At 42.9% G+C, this 24138-nt stretch overlaps 1 protein-coding gene across 2 annotated transcripts; it reads left to right on the top strand.

The window, feature by feature from the left end:
- The first annotated feature begins 426 nt into the window (after positions 1–426).
- Positions 427–23689, top strand: gna11b (guanine nucleotide binding protein (G protein), alpha 11b (Gq class)). Of its 2 annotated transcripts, none has more exons than XM_031848052.1 (7): positions 427–1483; positions 12624–12808; positions 14725–14879; positions 16114–16242; positions 19573–19702; positions 20244–20397; positions 20953–23689. In XM_031848052.1, the coding sequence occupies exons 1-7, from the start codon at positions 1348–1350 to the stop codon at positions 21141–21143; spliced, it is 1080 nt and encodes a 359-aa protein (XP_031703912.1). In that variant the 5' UTR covers positions 427–1347; the 3' UTR covers positions 21144–23689. The 2 variants fall into 2 exon arrangements, with proteins under 2 accessions (XP_031703912.1, XP_031703911.1); XM_031848051.1 differs by lacking the exon at positions 16114–16242 and adding an exon at positions 17175–17303 and having other exon boundaries at positions 435–1483.
- Positions 23690–24138: the final 449 nt, after the last annotated feature.

A 24138-nucleotide genomic window follows, 5' to 3' on the forward strand; every position in this document is an offset into this window, starting at 1 on the left:
AAGCTATATTCCTAGAAACCAATATGGACCAATGAGCTTGTTGAATGAATACTATGAACATGTGTTGCATGCAATTCAGCTCTAAGCCACAAGATGTCACGTTCATCGCCAATAATCAGTCCTGTCTGATGCTGCTTGCGTTATACTGCAGGTTATTGATGAGGATTGACTACTTAATGAAATTAATTATGTCTTGATAAGTCACCACGTTGCACTAGATTTTGAAAAACATTTTTCCCAGCAGTGCAGATTACGCAGCAGGTGGTGCCTGTATTTAAAGAGTGTATAAAACCCGAAAACCAAGCCCTTCCTAATGCATATTGGGGTTTTGCATCTTGTGTGCACACAGTCGGATCCCACCCCGGAGGACCCGCCCTCGCCCATTCAATTGGTCTGTCAAAAACAATGTTTCATGCAAGCCCCCCGCCTGTCACTCAACACCCCAGTATCTCCTCCTCCTTGCTCGGCATCAGACTTGGAGTGTGTGTGTGTGTTCCGACCTTGTTCCAGCGACGAAAGCCAGCTGTTTGCAGCGAATACATTTCTGGCAAAAGCCACCCGGGCCGGGCCGCATCTTACCCCTCTTTAAGGCGGTGGTAGTAGCCTCGTGTTTTACCGTCAAGATGAGTCAGGACGTGATAGGGTGCTGCCCTGCTATCGCTAGCTAGGCGAACGAATTCCTTCAACCAGCTCGCTGTTTCCAATCACTGCGGGTTGACACAACATTAGCCGAGGCGTCGTTCAGAGAGCTAGCGAGGCTCTGCTCTCGTGTAGCCGCTACGTGCAATTTAGCCCACGTTAGCTCATGTAGTTACTTAAGAAAACGGACGCATTGCTGCCGCGTAGATAAGTGCAATAACGGCGATCACGCTAATGTTAGCCGACCAGCTAGGAATACTACTTGTTGTAGCGTGAACCAGCTAGCTACCGTTGGTGAGGCTGCAGAGAAAATCAATTGTTACGGGCTCGGATGTCGCGAGGCTGCAGTTTTGAACCACTTTTTGGCAGATTGTGAAGATTGAATTTGGACCACAGTGACAGACGAAAAGACAGAGGAGGGGGTTAATGCTATACAACAGGTATTAAGCGGCAGTAGTTTTAACATTAACTGTATTAAGGCCGTCTCTTGACGTCCGGATCTCCCGTGATTTTTGCCGAGAACACCCGGGTGAAGTCGCAGTTGTTCTCGGCTGATTGGGACAACTTGACAGCGAGGCCCCGAGCTAGTCCCGTCCGTCCGTACGTCCAGACAGACAGACAGACAGACAGACAGACCACCTCCTGAGATTGATAAACCGAGACCGTGTATCGCGTCCCGTCTTAACCGGGCTGCCCACAGCAGAGGGGATGACTCTGGAGTCCATGATGGCGTGCTGCCTGAGCGAAGAGGCGAAGGAGTCGAAACGAATCAATGCAGAAATTGACAAACAACTCCGCCGAGACAAGCGCGACTCCAGGAGAGAGCTGAAATTACTTCTTCTCGGTATGTAACATGTTTTAATTGTTACGTCTTGTGAGTCGTTGTATGGACAACTCACGTTCTTGGGCCTTCTTGGCAATGCTAGCAAATATGCTGCTAGTTAAGGCTGCTAGCTGGCTAGGTTTCAGTGCGAGAAACGTTATCGCATGAATTTGCGAAATGCGTGGTCGGAGTAAAAAAAAAAAAACAAATAACAAAAAAAAACAGTAAGCTGGCTGGTTTAATGTGCATATCTGCAAAGACTGGCTAGCTAGCCGCACTGGCTCTTTACTCGAGTAATATGTATTTGCATTGGTGTGCAGACAACGGATCATTTGGCATCGAAGTTACTAAGATGTCACCGTTTTAATGTTGCAGGCTTATACCACATGCTTGTCAGTGGGCCAGTTTTGACATTATTGACTAGCTCTCAAGCTAATTAGTCGGCTAACATCAAAAAACTGCCCCCGTGGTTTGTTAGCTGGTGATGGTTGAAAGGCGGAGATGGCCACTTGATAAAAGAAGCAGCAGCTTTGGATTGCTTTACACTGTTGCTTTCACCAGGTTGCATAACATTTTGTTCAACTGGATGAAGCTTCAGGTGCCTCAGTTAGCCCTTGCTTGGTTGTCCATTCATTCCATTATAATTTTCTAATATGTATTAGTCTCCCCCCAGTGTCACACATCTACCACTTCCAGAGGATACTGAGGGATTTGCCCCCTCATCCTGGAGTCTAGCTGAGTAGGTTAATGTTGGCTATTTTTATAGCTGGTGTGTGGGCAAGAGGGAGCTGCTGTTGAACAAGTTGCACTGTACTGCATTGATTCATTGTTCTCTGGACACAAAAAGGAACATTGGGCTATGCTTTATCACCAGTGTACTCGCGTTGCTTTCAGAAAAATGTATTTTGTGTGCAAGCGTCTTCTAACAGGCTAACGTTTAACTGTGTGTGCATGTTACCTGCCAGCCACTTAAAACAGATGTGTGAAAGCTCCTTGGAAAAAGGAAAGTGTCCTTTTTAAAAAATTTTTTTAGGACAATTAGAATTATCTAGGTTGCATCCTTGGTTTCAAAACGTTTGCTCCCATTTCTCGCCCACCGAAAGCAGCCCTGGTTATTTGACATGTGTCTCCTTTTCATTTCCCTGCTGGATACCTCAGCTCGGATAACTAGGCCACATTAGAGCCACGCCGTCGATGGGACATATTCTATTCCGTCATACGTTTGAATCGCTAGTGCACTCTATTCTACCTGGTGGCCAACGTGAGCGTGTCAACAGAGGGGTGTTTTGTTTTTGTGTCGCAGTTTTGAAAGGGTTTGCTTGTGTGCTGCAATTAAATTTCTCCCGCTAGATGATCATTAAACGGTTGGGTTGATTCAAGGATATTTAAAAAATAAGGTGATCATTTACACTCTGTGTAAAGCATTGCACAACCATCTGGTGTGTTGTTTTTTCAATACATCCCTAATTTTGACAGCAGACATTAAAAACCACTTGTGAAAGTGTTTGTGTGTGAAAGGCAGAGAGCAAGCACGACCTGCTATCAGTCATGGTGTAAGTGGCCCATCCTGTGTGAGTTAAGGCTGTCAGTGGACGCCTGGATAAGGACGTGTAAGGCAGGATTAGTGTAGGTCTTAATAGGCTTGGTTAAACACATCCGCTGCTGAGACTTTGGGATGTCACTGACTCCTATTATCCCCCCTGGCATTATTCACAGGCCCACAGCCTTCAGTGAGCCGCCTGCCTCTCCACACATCACTGGAGAACGAAGACAACCTCTGTTTCTAAAAGAGTTTCCTCCTCGAGGACAAATAATAAAGCGACTAAATCTATTTAACCACCGTGTTTCATCAAATGTATCTTAAAGAGGAAGGACGAGATATTGAGTACTGGACATTAATCCACCTTAGTTGACTCCGGTCATTCGCTACCTGACAGGAGACAGGTTTTATATTTCAGCTAGACTCAGTGCCCAACTGCTCCTTCTGGCCAAGTATTCTCAATTTTAGTTGTATGGATTTATACATATTAGTACTGGAATATTTTGTGGAGGCATGTGATTCATATTTCTTTTTAAGGTTTCATAATTCACCTCTCATCTAGTCTTGTGTGTCTGGGTTTATTTTGTAGGGTAGAGCTAAAACTATTGATCAAAATAAAATGATTCAACAACAATTGTGGTGATCTAAATGATTTAAGTCATTTATCAAACAAAAACGGCATTAGCTTCTAGTTCTAGGTTATCCAATGAGACGGTTTGCAGCCGCTCTCTAATTTCATATGGTTTTAAATGTAACATTTGTGGGTTTTGAATGTAAAAAAAGAGTTGGTTGCATGGTGGTTAAATAGGTTTATTATTTGTCCTCAAGGGGGAAACTCTCAAACTTTTTCCTGTTGCTCAATGTGACATTTTGAAATTGTTTGTCTTGCCCGTCATGTCCAAAATGCAAAGATAGGTTAATCCGTTTACAGAAATTTAAAAACAAAAAAACTTAAATTCTCCCATTTTGAGTGGCTGGAACCAGCAAGTGTTTAGTATTTCCTGCTTTAAAAAATGACTAAATTAACGGTGCAGACAGACAATATGATTAATCTGCAAGTTCGTTCACCCCTAGATTGACGGATGCTGCAGCATTCTCCCAACAAAGTGTTTTTCTTGCACTAATTCAGGTCCACCCTCCCTTGGTGTTCCTCTCCCTTCCTGCCAGGGTTTGCTATATGGTCACAGTGCGTTGCCAGAACAGCCATGCCTCGTCGATAAAACAGTTATGGGGTTTTGTTTTATTTGATGCCAGACACAGGCATGGTGTTTCCAGACTGAGAGAGGGTAAATGTTAGGGTTGGTTTTGCAGTTAAAAACTATAAAAACATCATACTTACCCGCTTGGTCAGAAAATAACAACTCTGCCAGGGCTGCAGCATTGCCCACAGTCTGGCTGCCTCTGACTGAGGCCATATCGGGCCATACTGACAGCTTCCTGCTCCACAGACCAGTGGTTTGCCTCTACTTGGTCAAAACACAGTGGACCAGGAGCTGTGGCCTTTGCTGCATCGGGTAAATGAACTGCTGGAGCGAGCGAGCGGTCAGTAAAGTGAGAGGGAAGGGCAAACGCTTTAGGGTTTCACAAAAGTGCTGACAAACTGTAAGCCCTCAGTCAAGCTGTCGTTGTACCAGTTGGTGTTTGCTTTTCATGAAAATGTGGACTTCACATGAAATATGAAGAATGTCTGGCAATCAGTTAAAAACTCCTGAGAATGACATCAAAAAGGCATTTTTGGTCATCAGAGAATTTGTCGAGCACAGTATTAAAAATAGGGGCCAAAAGTCTGCTCAACAGCCCAAAATATTTTGGATGGCTCAGTAGCACATCATCCCAGGTGGAGGTTTAATGTACAGTCATTTGCCAAGTCCTCATTGATTGAAATGTTCTTGTCTATGCAGTACGTCTCGGTATCAGGTTCAGACATCCTTCAGAGGAACAGTCTGATTGAACTAGGAAGAGGATCAGGGGAGAGGCTCAGATGTTTATTGCTGACCTTCCTTCTTTTGCCAAGCCGTCTTATTTTGATCATATATGGCAATAGGGATCTTCTAGCTCTACTCCTCGCTGTGTGTGTGTGTGTGTGTGTGTGTGTGTCTGCTAGTGAATGTGAGGAGCTATGCGGATGGCCAGTTATTCCTGAAATCCTCTTTATCGTGATCAGATCTAATACTTTTTAATATGGAAATCATTAAACGGGCTTTTGCAATATTTGAGAGTTAAGACAAGCAAACGTGGCATATTAACATATTCTCTTAGGTACAGAGGAACACTTTGACAACCACGTTGTACTTCTCTGTGGTTCATTGTGAATGCGGTTTCAGTATTCAGTATTGTGACTGGAATTATTTTGCCAACAGTCATCATTGAGTAAGATTCATATTTTTGAAGAAAAGGAATTGATTCTCTTTGGTAAAGAATAGAGATGCACCGATTGCCGATTCTTCGAAGTCTGACCTTCTGATTTTTGCACATTTAAATTTTCTTTCTAAGAACTATAAATGACAGCATACACGTTTACACATTTTTGTTACTTTTCTTTCATGGAAACTTGAAAAACAATGGTATCATAGTAAAAGATTGACTCATACATAACTGCACCAAGTTACAGGACCTTCTCTCACTCAAACAAATCTCCAAATAAAATTGCTTCAGGTTACTGGACAAATAACATCCCACTGAAAATGAATTGCAGTATATTCCTTGTTTATGTTTTACCATGTGCCGTAGCTGCCTGTGTGTGAGGAACGTGTGTGTGTGTGTGTGGCTGTGTGGCTGTGACGTTAACACAGCTGGCTGAAGGGAGATTCGCTAGGGAGCTGAAAATGGCCCCTAACGAAGTACTTGCTGTTGGCTATATTGTATTATATATGTCATTTCATATCAAAATATGTTTTCTGTTTAAAACGTACAAATGTAGGAAGATGGCGAGTAAGCTCACCCATCGTTTTAAGTGTTCACATCTCCAGTCTGATCTCAAGCACACCGCTGATAAATATGCTGTTATTATATTTAACGAGTTTCTATTGTCACAGTATTGTACATTAACCTTTGGCAACAAGAAGGTTGGTTTGGCACGACACTAGTAGGAGCGGAAACTGGTGGCAGAGAGGACAAAAATGAAAGAGAGACTGGGCGTGACATGCAATAAAGATCCCTAACCTGACTCAAACGTGGGATATTACAGGTCAGGGTCTTTAATGTAACTTTGGAGACTCTAAAATTCATTGTATCTGTGTAATGATTTGTTGACATAAAAAGTGTACATTTGTGCTAATTGGTATTGGTTTTGGTTTCATGGTGACGACAAGTCTGCGTGCGTGTCCTGCATTATGCGTGAGGCCTTGGAAACACTGCAGCTACTTTGTGTGGCACTTAAGTTTGTTTAGAAATGTTTTGTTATGAGAGTGTGATGGAGGCACTGTTTGTACAGTAGGACAACTCGTGAAGCACGATTGCAGTAGGTTCTGTGGCTTTAACGCAGTCTGTGTCTCACTCCGTGTGGTATCTAGTGTCCAGTTACGATCATTTCTAATGTTGAACTATAGTATGAAATTAAAGTCACTTCAAGTCGACAGGTAATACATTAAGCACGCACCCCACTGTGCGTTCTTCATCACAGAACATTCCAGTAAATGTTCAGGTGGTCAACCTTAGACAGCCACACACACACTTTGTCTCTCCCTACGACATGGTGTTTATGACACAGTTGCTCACTAGTGCACATATGAACACATGCACTCGTACCTAAATGGGGTCGCGACTCGCTCTTTGGAGATTTGGGGGTGAATGAGGCTAGATGGTGACTGTCCCATATACCGCCGCTACCTCAGTTCCCACAGGACGGGGACAGTGCCTCTTAGTTCAGTGTCTTCAGCCCTCTCTGTGCTGACAGGGTGGCATGTTCATTCCTGTTTACTCCCACCAGCTGCTGCGTACAGTAAAGCCCACACGTCTCTGTGATCATTCCATTTTAACTCGTGTCACTTCAACTTTCAATTTTGAGTTGGAGTTGGAATGATAGAGCATGCTTACACTTGTCATTTTATGGAGGATGTCAGGCTTGCATTGTGGTTTGGGATTTCTAGTGTGGAAAACCTAATGTGGATACATTTACCTCAATGCACCAGAGAGCAGTACATGTGTTGACTGGGCTTGGTGCAGAATTCGTCGTTACCGGTGTTGCATGGTATTCGAGCATAAATCGTTTTGCTTTTCTTTTGTTTTTGATGATGGACGCTACAATCATAGACTGAATGCATTGGAGTAGCGGAGTCAGATTTCACTTGTCACGTGATGAGAGTTGACCGATAAGACGATGGCGGAGGATTTGGCGTCAAAGCAAAGGCGCCTATTTGGCAATATTTTGGATTTACTGCCACTGGGACACGTTTGCAAAAAGAAGTCTAACTTCCGATTACTGGTTGCAAAAAGTCAAGATGGCGACGGCCAAATCACCAAACTCGAGGCTTTATAGCGGCAGTCCACAAACCAATGGGTGACGTCACTATGATTAGGTCCACTTCATACAGTCTGTGGACCCATTCCAAAATGGAGGAGATATACCAGACGGAAGATGTTTCTGTTTTTAAAGCAGAACCCTTTAATCATGTATTTGCCGCTACGCTTTTCTCTGTTGTATTGTTCGCCTTTGCCGCCGACACTTTTCAAACGTTTACTCCAGAGACCAAGGAGATGGCGTCATTTCCTGTAATTCATCACATGAGCGACAAAAGCCCAAGCTTTGGCTTGTTTACTGCCCCCATGAAAATATTGCCACATATCCTTGTTGTGCATCATAACATAGACCCAGCTAATTGAGGATCAAATTCTAAACACACATCTCTTCCTATCTCTCTCCATATTGCTCTGTCGGCTAACTACGGACCACAAACGATGAGGTCTCATTTGATTGGATCAATTTTTGTACACGCCTCTGAGTGCAGGATGAGTCATGCGACATTTATAATTGTTTTACGGGAAGACAAAAGTACTCCGATACTGTTTTTTTCACCTATATTTAGCATTTAACGAGAAACGATTAACACGGGTTTTTAAAGTGCAAAGTAAGAGCTCTAATGATATTGTGCGTCACCGACAAATATTTTTCTTTTTGCAATATGTTCGTTGTAATTATCAACACCACTTTTTCGTCACCCCTAGTGTGGACACGGAGTGATTATAATCTCCATGATGAGATTTTCTTAAATGAGTGCCATGGCTTAAGAAACAATGTCAACATCTAGGATCTGGCATCTGTTTCTAGTTTGTAGCAGTCCAGCACAGTGTGTATTGCAGACTAAAATACTGCCGCTTACTCCAAACCTTTTTGTAAAGCCTGTATTTTATTTTATTTTTGCTCACCCACACCTACTCGACCAGAACGGCACTCGGTGCATACTCGCTGTTGAACAGACAAAAGCTATCCTAAGGTGGACAGATGAACTTGTGTGTGTAATGTGCAGTGCAGGCTATACCATGTACAGTATATTCAATTTACAGCTGTGACACCCACGCACACGGAGCACTCGGCAGAGACATCGGCACAAAGCAGTGGAGTTGTGCCCAGATCCTGACAGCAGGCAACACATGTTGGAAAGCTGCAGTAGAGCTGAGAGAGAGAGTCCTCTTTCTGTTGTCTTTATGCTCGCGCGTGTTTGCTGGAGTCCTGTACTGTGTGTTGCCCAAGTCATTGCAGGGAAAAGGGAAAGAAAATGGGCCATCACAGTGAAGGTAACATCCATGCCTTGAGGTTGACCACAGGATCCGTGTGTGTCCACAGTTGGTTAGGCAGCTGGTGTGTGTGTTGTCTAGCTCCGGGCTGCCTTGGCTCAATCCCTGTCCTTTGTACGCCAGAAAGAGGCCAGTTTCTAAGTTGAATTTAGTGAAGGATTTTAGAGCCACGCTACATTTCGGTTAGCCTTGTGACTGCCTGATTCATACAGTATCTTTCCAGCGCGCTCCTATAAAAGGCCAATGTCTGACTGATGCCAATTTTGAGGTTTTGATAATACTTAAACCTCTGCTGTGTCTATGCAAATTTCTTCTAACCGCTGAGATTAGATTGTCAAGCACTGCCTAAAAGGGCCGTTCATCAACCCAGATAAGATAACACTGTTCATACCAATGGACCGTTATGTGTCTATGTGAATTTACATGCAGGTTAGCCATGTTGCCGATAATCCACATCTCTTTGTTAAAGGAAAGCTGTGACGGGTATTGCAGAGGGAAGCCAGGTTTAACAGGGATTGCCCTGCTTGAGCATGAGGCCTTTTGTGGACTGCATGGGGATGCACAATGAGAAAAAATGATGGGATATGAGCAGACCGTGCAAACAAAGCAGGCCCTTCTCACACACACACACACACACACACACAGACATATCCTGATAGACGGACGACCTGGGCTCAACCGAATCTGCTGCACTAAGACAGCGGTGTGTCAAGTCCATCAGGTGTTGTGTCACAAGCTGACATCAGTTGCGTTATGTAAAGGCTTATGAAAGCTAGCGGGGCAACGGAGGATACAGGTGAAGTATGCGGCGTCTTAACAAGATGGATAGCTGTTACTAACCACAGAATGTTGGCATTTCACTAGTTCTTCTTAGTTAGGCTGTTCAGAGCTAGTTGTAATTGTATGCACATTGTTGTTTGGTTTCCCCTGATTCTGACTTCTCGCTCTGATCCGAGAGGCAGTGTTTGTGTGTGGGCTGTGTAGTGTACCTTGCACTGGGCCACAAGCTGAGCTCCTTTTGTCTCTCTATCTCACACTCGTACCTACCTGGCACAGAAAGCGTTATCAAACCCAAGTAGTGTGTGAGCTATTAAAAGGTGACCCCTTTTTTCTAGGTCATATCCAAAAAAGAATGGACGGATTCTAGTTATGAATATCCAAAATTCTTGACTGAGATGGAGGAGAATGGAGAGGCATATTTCTAGCCTAAGGGAGGTTAGGAGGAGTGGTGAAAAAGGGGGTAGGGAGAGAGAGAGTGTATTTGTGGGGGAGAGCTGGTGAGGGCATGTTAACGGTTGTGGCTGGTGCTGGTACAATCTCGGGAGGAAAAAAGGGAAGACAGAGGCTCGTAGTGTGTTGTCTGGTGAAAGAGGGACATGATACTTAAAGAGAACACAGCAGAGGGAGATCTTGTGACGGGGTCACGAGAAATAAATCAGACATCAAGCTGGAGAGCGATCCTCTTGCTCACTACCGGGACATTAGTGCCGCAGCGCAATACAAAGAAAATGCTCTCCATGCTCCTTTTCGTTAGCTTGGCGATCACAGATTTTATTCGCTCCTTCTGCAAAGCATTGATTCACCCATGAGAAACGATAAAGATCTCTTTAGTGAATCACAGTCTATCTAGTCTCTGTTCTCCAAAATTGGGCATTTTGTTGGAAGAGATTGAGGGTCATTTCCCCTTTTTGTATGTGAGATTAAGCCCCCCCCCCCCCCCGGTACTGACCTCACACCAGCCCACCCCCAAAAGTCTCTCTGTGGAGCCGAGGCCCTTCTTCTGTGGTGCACAAAACGATGGAAGAGCACAGCAGGCCTGAGGGGCTCGCAGTTATATTTACTGTCTGCTACGAGAGAGAGAGAGAAGGGGTGGATAGGAGGGGTTTAAAAAAAATAAAAAACACAGGAACTAAAAAGAGAGGGAGACAGAGGGGTTGCTATGGTAACGGAAATATGGCTGCGCTTCAAAAACCTTGAATGTAGGTGGTGTTGAGATGAGTGTGTGTGTGTGTGTGTGTGTTTTCCTCCTCGTCTTTCCCTTTAATTTCTGCAGATATTATAGATGTGCTGGATCCCTTTTTTGATTTCACTCATCAGCTTTTTTTTTTTCTTCTTGGTCTCCTTTTTTATTTTGTGTGTGTGGCCGGAGGGTTGTGTTTCTGGGCATGTAGAACATAGAGGGCTAGTGTGAAATGTTCGGTTAGACCCAACACACCAAGCCAAGTGGGGGATTATTTTTGGCAATCACCGTCGGTCTTGAAAAGCTTGAAAACGTGCGTTTTTACTCGATGCAGAGATTATTCATTTTTCCACTGAATTTCAGGGTGTTTTGGTAGATGCAGAATAAATCTTTATAAGCACATGCCTGTCTTCCAAAGCCTCTTCTCGGGCTCCTTACCATATGTGTGAATCTGGAAACCTGACGCCACTCAAAGTGATGATCTTCCAGCCAGATATGGGCTCAGGAGTCCAGAGGAGGATCACTGAAGGAATGCAGCCTTTTGACAACGACCCCTGCTGTCACCTTTCGGCAGAGGCAGTTCAGTGCTAGATACTAAATGTAGGGCACGTCGTCTTCGTCATATTCATCAAATTAGCTTGTATTCCCCCCCCCACCCACCCACCCCCACACTCTTCTCTCCTCTTCTTCCTGGAAACATTGTTGATTCATTCACTCTCCAAACTGTGCGATAACATCCTGACGTTTTGAAATATAAGCGCTCGTAACCAGCTTTAGTTAATATATTTGGAATTTCTGTAGAAGGATTTTTATAACGTGTAAAACTGACTTAGATGAGCACCACATTTTCAGACCATTACTTAATTTTTACCGGCTTATGCTGGTAATGAATGAACACTAATAAAACATCAGATACACAAACGGGCTGCAGCATGTTCTTGGATTTCTTCAGCTGGCATCAAAGTTTTCTGCGATTTTTGCCTTTTCGTGGATCATCCGTCTTAGATCGCAGACTTGAGGTTGTTGTGATCGTCTTTTGCACAAATGAGCAATCTGATTTCAAAATCAGTTGTCCACTAATTGGAAGGGAAGGGGCTCTAGCGCTTAAGTGGAGTGAGCAATACAAATATAATCCTGATCACGGGAAATGTGATTTTTAATTGAATATTGTGATCTAGTAAATGTTCTCTTGGTTGTATATGGATGTATAATACACAGAAAATGTGTTTTTTTTTTTTTGTATAAAAATCCAGGATTACCATAAAGTTCAGGTCATTAGTTGGCTTAACGGTTTTATTACAGTAAATAAATTCTTTGTAGTTTGCTTTTTAACGTTTTATCTCTAAAACAGATGCCTATACGCACACGTGAGTAAATGCCAAACGTCACTAATGCGACACATTTATTTATAGCGGGGTGCACGATTGCTATGTGCTGTTCCTATTTTTATATATATGTGTGTGTATGTATATGTATGTGTATGTGTGTATATGTATGTGTATATGTATGTGTATATGTATATGTGTGTGTGTGTGTGTGTGTGTGTGTGTGTGTGTGTGTGTGTGTGTATATGCGCGCGCGCCAAGAACAGGTTGCCAATTTCTCAAAATGGTTGCCAATGTTCTATCGTCAGAAGCACCGTCGTACTGCTTCTGGTGTATAAAGTCTTATGCTGTGCTGACTTTTTTACCACTTTTTGACAGTTGATGCATAGATGATTGGAAAGTGACTTCACTGGGCTTATAAAGTGTAGTATTTTGTTTAGATGTTTTGTATCCTTGATATAAGACTGTACTGTGTGTGTTTAGAGTGTATTACGTCTTAAACATGACTACGCAGGCCTTTGCCGTGCCGTCTCACTATGCCCACACCGTAAGTTTGCTGCATTTCTACCTATATTAACTATTTGCCTCCCTTGTTCTGTTCAGGTACCGGAGAAAGTGGCAAGAGCACCTTCATCAAGCAGATGAGAATCATTCACGGAGCTGGGTACTCAGACGAAGATAAGAGAGGCTTCATCCGGCTTGTTTACCAGAACATCTTCACCTCCATGCAGGCCATGATCCGCGCCACTGAGACCCTTAAGATCCCCTACAAGTTTGAACAGAATCGGGTAAGGACTGACTCGGTAATAAGAAAATATCCTAACGGTCATTTGTTCCAGAGTCGCCTTTGGTTATTTGAAAGGTGTGATTTCTAAACTTCCACTGGGATGGTGTGTAGTGAAAGACCACAGCGATCAGAAATCATTTATATTTTAAGCAAGCCCCAGCCACGTCAACCAGTGATGAAGTCCGCTTCAGATATGATAATTGAGTATTTTGTACTATAGAATATGGACCTAAGACAGCACCCACCTGTCACTCAAAGCAGCCACGCCCTCAATTCAATTTATTTTTGTATAGCCACAAATTACAAATTTACCTCAGAGGGCTTTACAATCTGTACACGTGCGACATCCTCTGTCCCGGAACCCTCACACCGGAACAGGAAAAACCCTTTAACGGGGAGAAAAGAGCGAGAGACCTGTGGGAGAGCAACATGCCTAAAGTCTTAATATAATATAAACGGGCAAGTTATAGACAAATTCACCCCCTGAATTGTTGCCATTAACGGAGATATATTTATGGTATTTCCGCTTAATTTCTCGGTACCAGAGGCATCAGTTTGATTTGTACATACATTAAAATAACTGAAACTAGTTAGCGATGGTGTGTGAACAATACAACTACATAGTCTATTGTTGTATGCTACTGTAGTTCTTAATTCCAGTCCTTATTGTGAACCTCCAATTGAAGACTCATTTACACCTGGAATGCAAGGTGAATGTAATCCACACTTTGCACTTTTTTATAAGTAAGAAAAGTGTTAATTGGCCTGAACAGACGTTGATTGGCTCTGTGACTATCTCCACTGCCGGCTTAGGGGCGGAGCAATATTGTGTGACACACACATACAGCCCCACTGATTGTGTGTATAACAATCACCATTTTATTTTAGGCAAATGACTTCTGCAAACAATGTCCATTCTACTCCAATTCTATTTCTACGGATACAGCACAATGGGCCCATATAGTTGGATCACAGTAATATTGTGTGTGTGTGTGTATATATTAGTAAGTGCTGTAAAGACCTTTCTAAAAACACTGTAAAGTTAAGAAAAGTATTCATTTCTGTCTCACGTATCTAATATCAAGTCACAGCTATGAAAACGTATAATAGTAGGTAGGGTATGAACGTATGTGGGGAAACAAGGATGTTGTGCCTCTTTGGATAGACATGTCATGGTCGTGTCCCACTAAAGTTGTTTCTCTTTCTCCTCCTCATCGCATGTCTGTTGTGCATTATACATTTACAGTATGGCCATTGTCTAATGTCCATCATGTCTGTTACTCTTCACATGGATAAACCTTCTCTAGGCATCTTAACGTTAAAGATTCGACATCAACTCTGTGTTTGAGCACCAACAATCATTGACGTAAACACAGAGGCCCCCACCTCTCGTCCCAGCGGGGTCCAGCGCTCTGTCCTGCTGTCCGGACATCAGCGTAGGCCGGGTAGTGGAATAGCATTAGGTCCTAGCTGGGTTAGCTTAGCTTTGTCCTCAGCTCTCATCTCTCTCTTCCTGAGTCATCTCCACTTTTGATGGCATTTTGGTACGGCAGATCTGGCAGAGATCGTCTCAGGGTCTGTGCTCCAGTAATAAACAAACAAACAAAAATAGCAAAGTTGATGGGAGCTACTGCTATTCATCATCCTACAACCTCTTCATCTGTTGTTTTCCCAGTTAGACCAACTGCGTTTCATTCCTAGGAAAAATGTTCAGTTGCACAAGAAGATATGCAAATATTGAATTTGTCTTGAAGAAACCTTAATTTTGTAGAATAAGTAGAATATGTGGGTCATCAGCCACCAGGTCCAAACGGACAATAAAGTAAGTTACCTACAAATATCTTCAGTAACAAGTTCATCATTGTCTTACATCTCGATTTATCTCAACTTTTTTTCCATTGCTTGTGTTTTTTTCAGTCCAACGCCATGCTTGTGAAGGAGGTGGACATTGAGAAGATCAATGGGTTTGACTATCACTTCATCGCAGCTATCAAAAGCCTGTGGTCCGACCCAGGGATCCAGGAGGCCTATGACCGCCGCAGAGAGTACCAGCTCTCTGACTCCACTAAATAGTACGTCAGTTTCTCTCTTTGTGTGTCTGTGTGTAGAAATCCAGGATTTAAGAATGCTATACGTGTGACTGAGTTAAGTGTATATCTGTGATGCTGGTTTGGGAACTGATGCAGATTCTTTTGCAAATTTACAATGTAATTGATTCTCTAGTTATACAACAATAATGTCTCTGTTCCCAAACCTATGTACAACAGTCTCTGTCTGGTTTAACTTTGTCCACGTAATGGATTATGTGGAAAAGCGTTGTTGGTGTGTTTGTGGCAACCGCATACACGTCCAGGATTTAAAGTATGGAGGTGTGCTATAATTAATGTGACAGTTAACTTGCTCACATTGTTTCTGTACAGACTTGAAGCTGTTTCATTTTTTTAAACCTATTACTTACAATTTTTACTTGTCGTTAACTAAATCCATCTGCTTAGCTAGATAACACCTGAGGTAAGTTGCAGAATAAATTGACCCTTTCATTTCTTGTACGGCAGGGAGACAGAGTTGTCTCCAGACCAGAGATCAGGACACCAGTTTTTAGAGTATTAAGTGTGTGTTTGGTTGTGTTTTTGGTTGCAGGTTGTGTGTAACTACCTGTGTATAATTACCTTGTAAGCCTTTTGTCCGCATACAGCTGACGTATCGCAAAATTCAGCAGCCTAGTTCACGATTTAACAACCCGATATGAAAAAATTGACAAGCCACAGCTATAAAAGCGGGTGTTTTAAATGTTGGTTATAGTCCACCATAGATGTTTATCCACACTATATGGTAAATGTTCGATCATTACTTTAGTTCATGCTGTCTCATCTAGCTGAAAGAGAGTAAAACAGTGACTTTGAAGTCATTTCACCATGATTGATTTTAAATGTCTGAATGCCAGTAGTAAGAGATACACTTGCCCCCCCGGTGTACAATTATTGTGCTTCCACCTTGTAGCCAAATGTGTCAGCCTCCTGTTGTGTGTATTTTCCATAATTACGTCCTAATATTCTGTGACCCCAGGCTAAATATCAAAAGGCACGTAACTCACCGGGCCCCCTGGTTGTTGATTTGCTGTACTACAGATTAATGATGCTTCATGTCAGTGTGCATGCAGGTGTGCCTGCTTTGTTGGGAATGTGTATGTTATGGTAAATACGTTAGCTATCCATTTGTTTTTGATGTGTAGTGTGTATGTGAGGAAGAGAAGAAAATCATTGAATCTGACTTCATTTCAGTGTTGTCCATACTGTTCATCTCCAGTTACCTTAGCGATATAGACCGTGTGACTGCAGAGGGATACGTTCCCACCCAGCAGGATGTGCTGAGGGTCCGTGTACCCACCACGGGTATAATAGAGTACCCGTTTGACCTGGAGAACTGCATCTTCAGGTACCCCCATGGCACCAGGACTGCAGCATCACCGTGGCTAGAGGACAGAAACCACTGATCACTGTCAGGATACTAACACATTAGTGAAACAGGGGCAAGGCTTTTGTAAATTGTACCCTAAAAAACAAAATGTCCTCGCATTACAACTGTATGGGGAAAGCTCGTACTTATTTGGCTAAATAGACCAAGTTGTCCTGTAGAGAAAAATACAGATGATGTTGTGTTAGTCAACCTGATTAGATATCAGTGGTTTGTGTTCAGAACTGTGCTAATGTTCTGGCTCCAGGAACAAAACGAAGGCCGGACATGTTGCACTGTAGCGTTTGGAGAGCAGCCACTGAACACTAGATGAAGAAGGGTGAGTGATGCCAAAGATTCACCAGGAAGTTCATATCAAATCTGGGCACAGTTTTAAAAACAAAAGAATTTGAACTTTTTAAAATGAAATTACGAATTGATATGGTATGGAATATGCTTCCTGCTATCCTTGATGTCATACTTGTCCAAACCTTCTTTATCTAATCCAAGTGCTGCCGTATGTGCTGCTGAAACACTGCTCCTACTGTCACTGATGCCACCACACTGTCTGCAACATAAGCCACGAAAGTACTTGGGGGTGGGGGAAGTCAAGTAAACTAAAGGCTGCGGTTGCAAGCCTTTAGTTTAGTTCTTTTACTAGCTGACATCAAAAGTCTTGTGTTGTTGTTGTTTTTTTGGATACAGTGTTGGTGGAGCAGTGACACTAACTAACACCCTATGTTTCTGAGATGTGGCCTTTTCTGTGAAGCTTCCTCAACAGGACTGATCCACACTTCCTGGAATTGCAGGGGGGGGGTTGCGGTAATTGCTTGTCCCGCTTTATATAACTGTTTTTCTGTCTTTTTTTCTCTTCATCTCTCTTTTTTTTTTTTCCTCGACCGGCCCGCCTGTAGTTATCTTTCCGATCTGGATCGTATTGCAGATTCCAGCTATCTTCCCACTCAGCAGGATGTGCTCAGGGTGCGCATCCCCACTACAGGAATCATAGAGTACCCATTCGACTTGCAAAGCATCATTTTCAGGTAGAAAGATGCCCGTTTTGGCTCAGTCTCTCCTTGTTCATCATCAACCCATACGTCCTCTGATGTGTTTTTGTCCAAAACGCCAAATAAACCCATGTTTGATTTTTTTGTCCACCAAATCACTGGAAAGAACTTATAACCTGTGACTTTTAACTGATGCATTGATGAGTGTCTGTATCCCATTCTTACTCCTCAACCCTTCCCCTGCAATCATAGAAATTAAAGTCATAACCATTTTACGTCCTACATTTTCTTTTACCTCCTGCCACAAACCGCACACATATCACACAGCCCCCTGACGAACACACAGTCCTACATTCTGGTGCCCGGTCTCTGTAAATGGGTCACCTCCTCTCTTCCTCCTCCTCTCGCCGACTGGCAGAAGAAACGAGGTCGTCCTCTCCGCGGTAGAGGAATGTTATTTTGGGCAGCAGGTCCTGCAGGGCCTATATTGGCCCTGGGTCTCTGTGGACCCCGGTGGACTGGGCCACCACCAGGGGGCACCCTTGTCTTGTGAATTTATATTGGATTTGTGCAGCTCTCTCAGGAGACCATGGCTCACCTGGTCTTGAGGTTTGCGCCTGTGTGTCCAGAGGCCCAACAAAGTACAGGAAGCTCAGCCTAAAGTTGTACCGATGCCGTTTGTATGATGGCTCGACATCAAAGGTTTTTGACCGGAAAGATTTTACTGAATCGGTCGTCACAAATGAAGGCTTAATGAAACTGGGACCTGAACTCCCTGACGAGTGAAGGGTGACCGTGTCAAGGAGAAGCTCAGGGAAGCAGAAACCTCACGAGGATTCACACATCCGTCAGCTTTAGGGCTGCTCTTACTGAACGGCTTCAACAAATGCCAGCTTGTCGGCCTGCACGCACATGTGCTGAAGTCATACATCCAACGTATATATCATTCGACTTGTGATGTAATTTTCTCAGCTTGTAGTTTGTCATTCGGTTACCTAGGAGGCGTCCTACCATGAAAAGGATCCCACCACCAGAGGTGCCCTCTGTATCTTACATCAACATTTCAACTCTGCCTCCTATCTATCTTTTCTTCCTGTGCCCCTCTCCATATCATCTATGTCCTTCATTTCATTGTTCCTCCCGTTTCCCCATTTGTCCTCCAAGTGCGTTTCAAAACTTCACAAATTGTCTGTGTGTGGTGCTTTATCACACACACCAGGGGAGGTTGAGAAAGCTATCGAGTAGAGAAATGAATGCATTCTGACCTTTTCACTTTCACAGTAGCGCATAAACAGAAGTAGAGACTGATCTAGTATCGGATGTAATGTATGCCTCTCAGTTTAAGACTTCCAGCAAGAATATTTCTTTCCTTCTGAGATAAGATGCACAACCAGATAGACAATCTGCTACACAGCTACCTGTGTATTGCAGTGCTTCTATCTTCACTGTACAACCATAGATTCTCATTCGTCATCTGCGGGGAAGATCCAATAAGGACCGATCATTACAAACATTTCTGTAGTTTCTGATCCCGCAGTTTGTCTGCTTCTGCTCAGACATTGTGACTGCACTTTTGACAAATGATGAAAGTAACACAATTTCCGAAACTGAGTGGCATTGGTTGTGAAACTGATCCTAGATCTGTGTCAAACGGGAAGCTTTTATCTTTGTGGTGGCATGCATGACTCGCCTATTTACAAGGACAAAAGCATATTCACACTGTGCTACACTGTTTGTTTAGTTCCTTGTCAAATGTAGAGATCTGCTCACGTTTGCTCTGAAACCCTTTAAAACACATAGACAAGAACTTGTGAATAGGATTAAATCTCTTCTTAAGGTGTTGAACCCATCAAGTCTTGTTTTTTCCCCAAACTAGTTGGCTTGAAATATCATTATTAGGATTGCACGATGGCCTCTATTTTTATTGTTTTTTACACGATATATCGGCACCCAAAAATAAATGATAGTAAAAACGGGTTATGGCTTTCATTGGTCCCAGGATGAGAGGCTATATCTTTATTTGGGTCATGTGCTGAAACGGTTTTAGGAAGACGTACACCAGAGAATGACTTCAGGACCTGAAACAAGTGTGTTCCTCTATTGTAAAGTTTTATCACAAGTAAATACATCTTGATGGATTCAACATCTCCCTTTAAGAACGTTTTTAAAAGTACCGTCCTTTCAGCCTTTACCAGACATTGAGGGTAATGAGAACATGAACCATCAAGAAATACATGCTAATATTTTTTTCCCCTTCTTGATTCTTCACTTGTCCTCTTCCTCTTCACCTTCATCCTGCCGTCAGGATGGTGGATGTCGGAGGTCAGAGGTCAGAGAGGAGGAAGTGGATTCACTGCTTTGAGAATGTCACCTCCATCATGTTTCTTGTGGCGCTGAGTGAGTACGACCAGGTCCTGGTGGAGTCCGACAATGAGGTAGGTGGACATCAAAGTACCTTGACCATTCAGTTAATACGCAAGAAAAAAACACCCAATGTTGCTAAAACACAATAGGCCTCATTCACCAACCATTCGTCAGAACTATTGAATTTGTTTTTTTTACATTTGGAGTCTGGTGCTCCACCTTTATTACAGTTTCATTTAGGCATTCTTGACTGAATCTTCTCAACTTTTCCTTTCAGTTTTTGTGTGCACACAGCCCTGTAGTCTCATGCCCCTATATGTGGATTAGCGGGGCTTTTACGCATGCACACGTTTCAGTTTACAATAGGATTTATCATTACAAGAGCACGTCATGATTTAGACTTATCTAACCGTCTGAAGACAAAATTCAAGAAAAACCTTGAAAATATTGGTGAATGAGGCCCAGTGTTCTCCACACACACACACACACACACACACACACACACACAGGCAGCATGAAAATAATTTGTGTTGAAATGCATACTCAATGAGATGAGTCAATTTAAACTAAAACATATGACTTTTCTCACTGTTCCCCTGCTCTCTGCACCAGAACCGCATGGAGGAGAGTAAAGCTTTGTTCAGGACTATCATTACCTATCCGTGGTTTCAAAACTCCTCCGTCATCCTCTTCCTCAACAAGAAGGACCTGCTAGAGGAGAAAATCTCCTACTCACACTTGGTGGACTATTTCCCAGAGTTTGATGGTGAGATCATCTACACGTTGGTGTGTGTGTGTGTGTGTATGTTGACCAATCTAGCAATGGACTGTCGGATGCCGCCCCCTTAGATGGAGCTAATGTGAATGTGTTATTCAAAACTGCAAGAAAAATAATGAAGACGCTTCCACTTTTAATGAAGTCTTACACAGATTAAATACGCAATATAGGCCTACAAGATTATGGGGCTACAAGACATCCACTGCTTTCCAGGTTTTATTGGGTAAAGTAGGGCTTTTTAAACGACATATTTGCATTGCTGACCATTTGCAACAACGCCACCAATGGAAGGCCTTACCAGAGACAACCGGGTATTCAATGGCAAGAAGGGAACACCACAGTAGTATTTTTCTGGTCATGTAAGCCGTTTCTCGGTCATTATGCTACGCTACCCCTCCCGTCTAAAGCTCAATACTACATGCACAGACTTGTATCCATCAGGAATACACGCATTTCCCAAATTGCTGACCCACTCCTTTTTGCGCTCGGTTTATAATAATGATATAAACAATTTTTGTATGTGCTTGTCTGTCTGTTTCCCAGGTCCCCAGAGAGATGCACAGGCAGCACGGGAGTTCATTCTCAAGATGTTTGTGGACTTAAACCCAGACAGCGATAAGATCATCTACTCTCACTTTACTTGTGCCACGGACACGGAGAACATCCGCTTTGTGTTTGCAGCTGTCAAAGACACCATCCTACAGCTCAACCTCAAAGAGTACAATCTGGTGTGAGGGCCCACCTATGACAACGTCACATCTCCTCCCCCATTGCACAAAAGCACACCTCTTTGGGAGTGTGCGCTCAAGTTCACATGCATTACACAGCACACCATGTCGGCTTTCACACACACACACACGCTCACTAACAGAACCCTTCCTTCTTTTTTTTCCAGTACAGTACATTCACAAATCCTCCCACCTGCAAACGCCGCCCCTCCTCTTTCACCAAAGCTCGACCTCTTCCTCCGTCGCTCGGGCAGTTTGTTGTGTCAGAGTACCCGCTCCTCCCAAAGCTGCTCCGTGTGTCAGATTTGGCCTCGGCTGCTGGCTCTGGCACTTTTTATCTGGCACACAAACTTTTCACAAGGACTGTACAGTGACTGAAGGGGACTTTGGTGTTTGTGTGTGTGTGTGTGGGTGTGGTACGTGTTTGTGTGTGTATTTGGGGCAGCATTGAGGAGCGAGGAGCTGTGTATTGGTGAATAGCGGCATCGAACCCCTTTGGCCCTCCGGAGTTGACCCTCAGCAGTGTGAGATGAGATCCTCTGTCGTGTCCTTTGTGAGCTCCTATCGGTGTGGAAGGAAGCGAGTGCTGTATCTCCTGAAACCAACTAGGAACCAGTGGGTGGCATCATGCTTCTTGAGACAGAGTGACTTGGACAGAAAGTGAAGCCTCACACCGGACACTAGGGGACGGGGCCGAGGATTCTGTCTCCATCTAGCATCTATGAATGTACCCACCAGTGTCAGCATCACAATCGCAAAAAATATATATATATTATGAAATAAATGCATTAATAAACACACTTAAGTTAAAAGCACGAGAGGGCAAGACATAGCTAATCAAAATCTCTTAATTGCTGAGTTCTAAAAAGAAAAAAATGTTTTTAATGATAGAAATTTGTTGCTATGTCTTCTTCGATTTAACAAATGATGACTCAAAGGAATGGTGATAAGAATTCGTAAAGAAAATCTATTACAACTTTTAAACTTTGCAAAACAAAGACGTCTTAAAAAAAAAAGAAGCAACCAGAATTTTTACTTGACATAAGTATCCTTTAAAGATTTTTGTGGCATTTGTTTTTTTTTTTAAGTTAATCGCATTGCTTCCCCCCTCCAGATGTTTTCTGTGTGGATTCACAGGGACAATCGTCCATGTGACCATCACAGCATCTGGCTCCACTGATTACACCCCCCACACCCTTATTACAAAAACACTAGTAGCGGGTGAGAGGACCCTGCTTTCGACATGGGCTCTGCTCCGATTGGCGGAAGCAGATGTGGAGGGGAGCGTGATGTCATCAGTGTTGATCAGCCCACGGAGCACATCTGCAGCTCGGGCTGCAAGTAGCTTATTCAACAAAACACAAGCTGTAAATTAAACACGCCCACCACACCACAGTGCTGTGGTGTGGATGGAATCCATGCGGTCACATCTCTGATGACGTCACACCTGCGTCACTCAGCCGTCCAATCAGACACACTTCCTGACTGTGACATCACATCAGGATGTGTTTCTGTTTTTTTTTTTTTTTGTTTTTTTACTGTATAGTCACTTTGTTTATATATAGATTGCTTGCTGTTGAGTGAGTGAGGGGGGGGGAGGGGGTTATGATCCTTTCACAGAAAACGCACTCTGAGGTCTGCAAACGTTGTTTGTGTGTATTCGTTTGTAAATACATATACACAACACTCCTGTACAAAAAAACGCTCTGTGGTACACCATCTTTGGCAAAACAAACAAAAAAAAAATCTACAAAAAAAAATCAACTTCTTTCATTAGCATACAGTTCTTTCCTATGAATTTATGGTAGTAGTAATACTGTGATTATGGATTTTGTTCACTTGACTACACGGAGCTGAGCGGTGTAGAGGAAAGGGAAGGAGCAATAGTCTGAGAAAAGAGGTTCCTCTCTACTACTGCGACCGCTCTGGCTCCAGACTATATTAACTAGGGCTGGTAGAAATCTTCACAGTATGGTGACGAGATGATTTTAAGAGTAATTAAAGATTTTTTTTTTTTATTTTTTTTTTTTTATTTATCTAATTTATGGACCAGGTTTGAAGGTGTTAATAATTTGATTGCTTTTGAGTCTGTCATGTTGAAGTGCTCCTTTTCTCATGGCGGAGCCTACTTGAGTCTGAACTGCTGTAACAAAAACTAAACTAAAAAACCCTGAATGTCTGGTATAGTAAGGACTTTATCTCTGCTTTCTATTTCTTATCGAGACATTTCCAGTTGTACTTTGCCATCACAACTCCATCCATCCATGATTATACTGTTTGGTTTTCTTTAGGAGCCCTCATATTTGTTTTGTTTGATTTAAGAAAAAGAAAAAAAAAAAAAAAAGAGAGAAACTTGTATTTCCTCTCGGTTTATAGACTCGGCGCTGTAATGCATACCTAGAAAAATGTACAGTACGAACGTAGGTGGACTTTTTTATCAATGATTGAAGACCCATGCGGTCCATGCTTGCTATTTGTAATTTAACACAAAAATTCAGTTGTTGGTTTTTTGCATTGTTAATTTCCAGTTTTTTGAGGCTTGCTTTGATGGTGCCAGTGAAGTGCAGATATACTTTTTTTTTTTTTTTTTTTTTTTTTTTTTTTTTTTTTTTTTTTTTTTGGTCTTTGACCTTTTCTACAGGTGACTTATTTTTCATCCTCATTAAGGGCTATCACAGTGCATCAGACAGTGGGGGAGTGGAGTACAGGACCACAGTGAACAAGTCATCCACTACTAGAGATTACTGTGCTATAGGAAGTATAGGCAGGGTGTAAATGCAAGCATACAGTGTGTGTAGAGAGTTTACCAACACTAAACGGTTCTTTGTTTATTTTAAGTATCCGGCCCTTTGGTGAATTAGGTGGACCCATTATCTGACTCTCCACCGTTCACTTCTACTTACTTGTATGCATTTGGTATCAGTGTTACCTGTGATACCTCACGCAGTGTACAAACACTTTTCACTAAATACACTACTACCAGGACAAGTATTTCATGTCC

Source organism: Anarrhichthys ocellatus, unplaced genomic scaffold (genome assembly GCF_004355925.1).
Source record: "Anarrhichthys ocellatus isolate YVR2014 unplaced genomic scaffold, GSC_Weel_1.0 scaffold7, whole genome shotgun sequence".
Lineage (NCBI taxonomy): Eukaryota > Metazoa > Chordata > Actinopteri > Perciformes > Anarhichadidae > Anarrhichthys > Anarrhichthys ocellatus.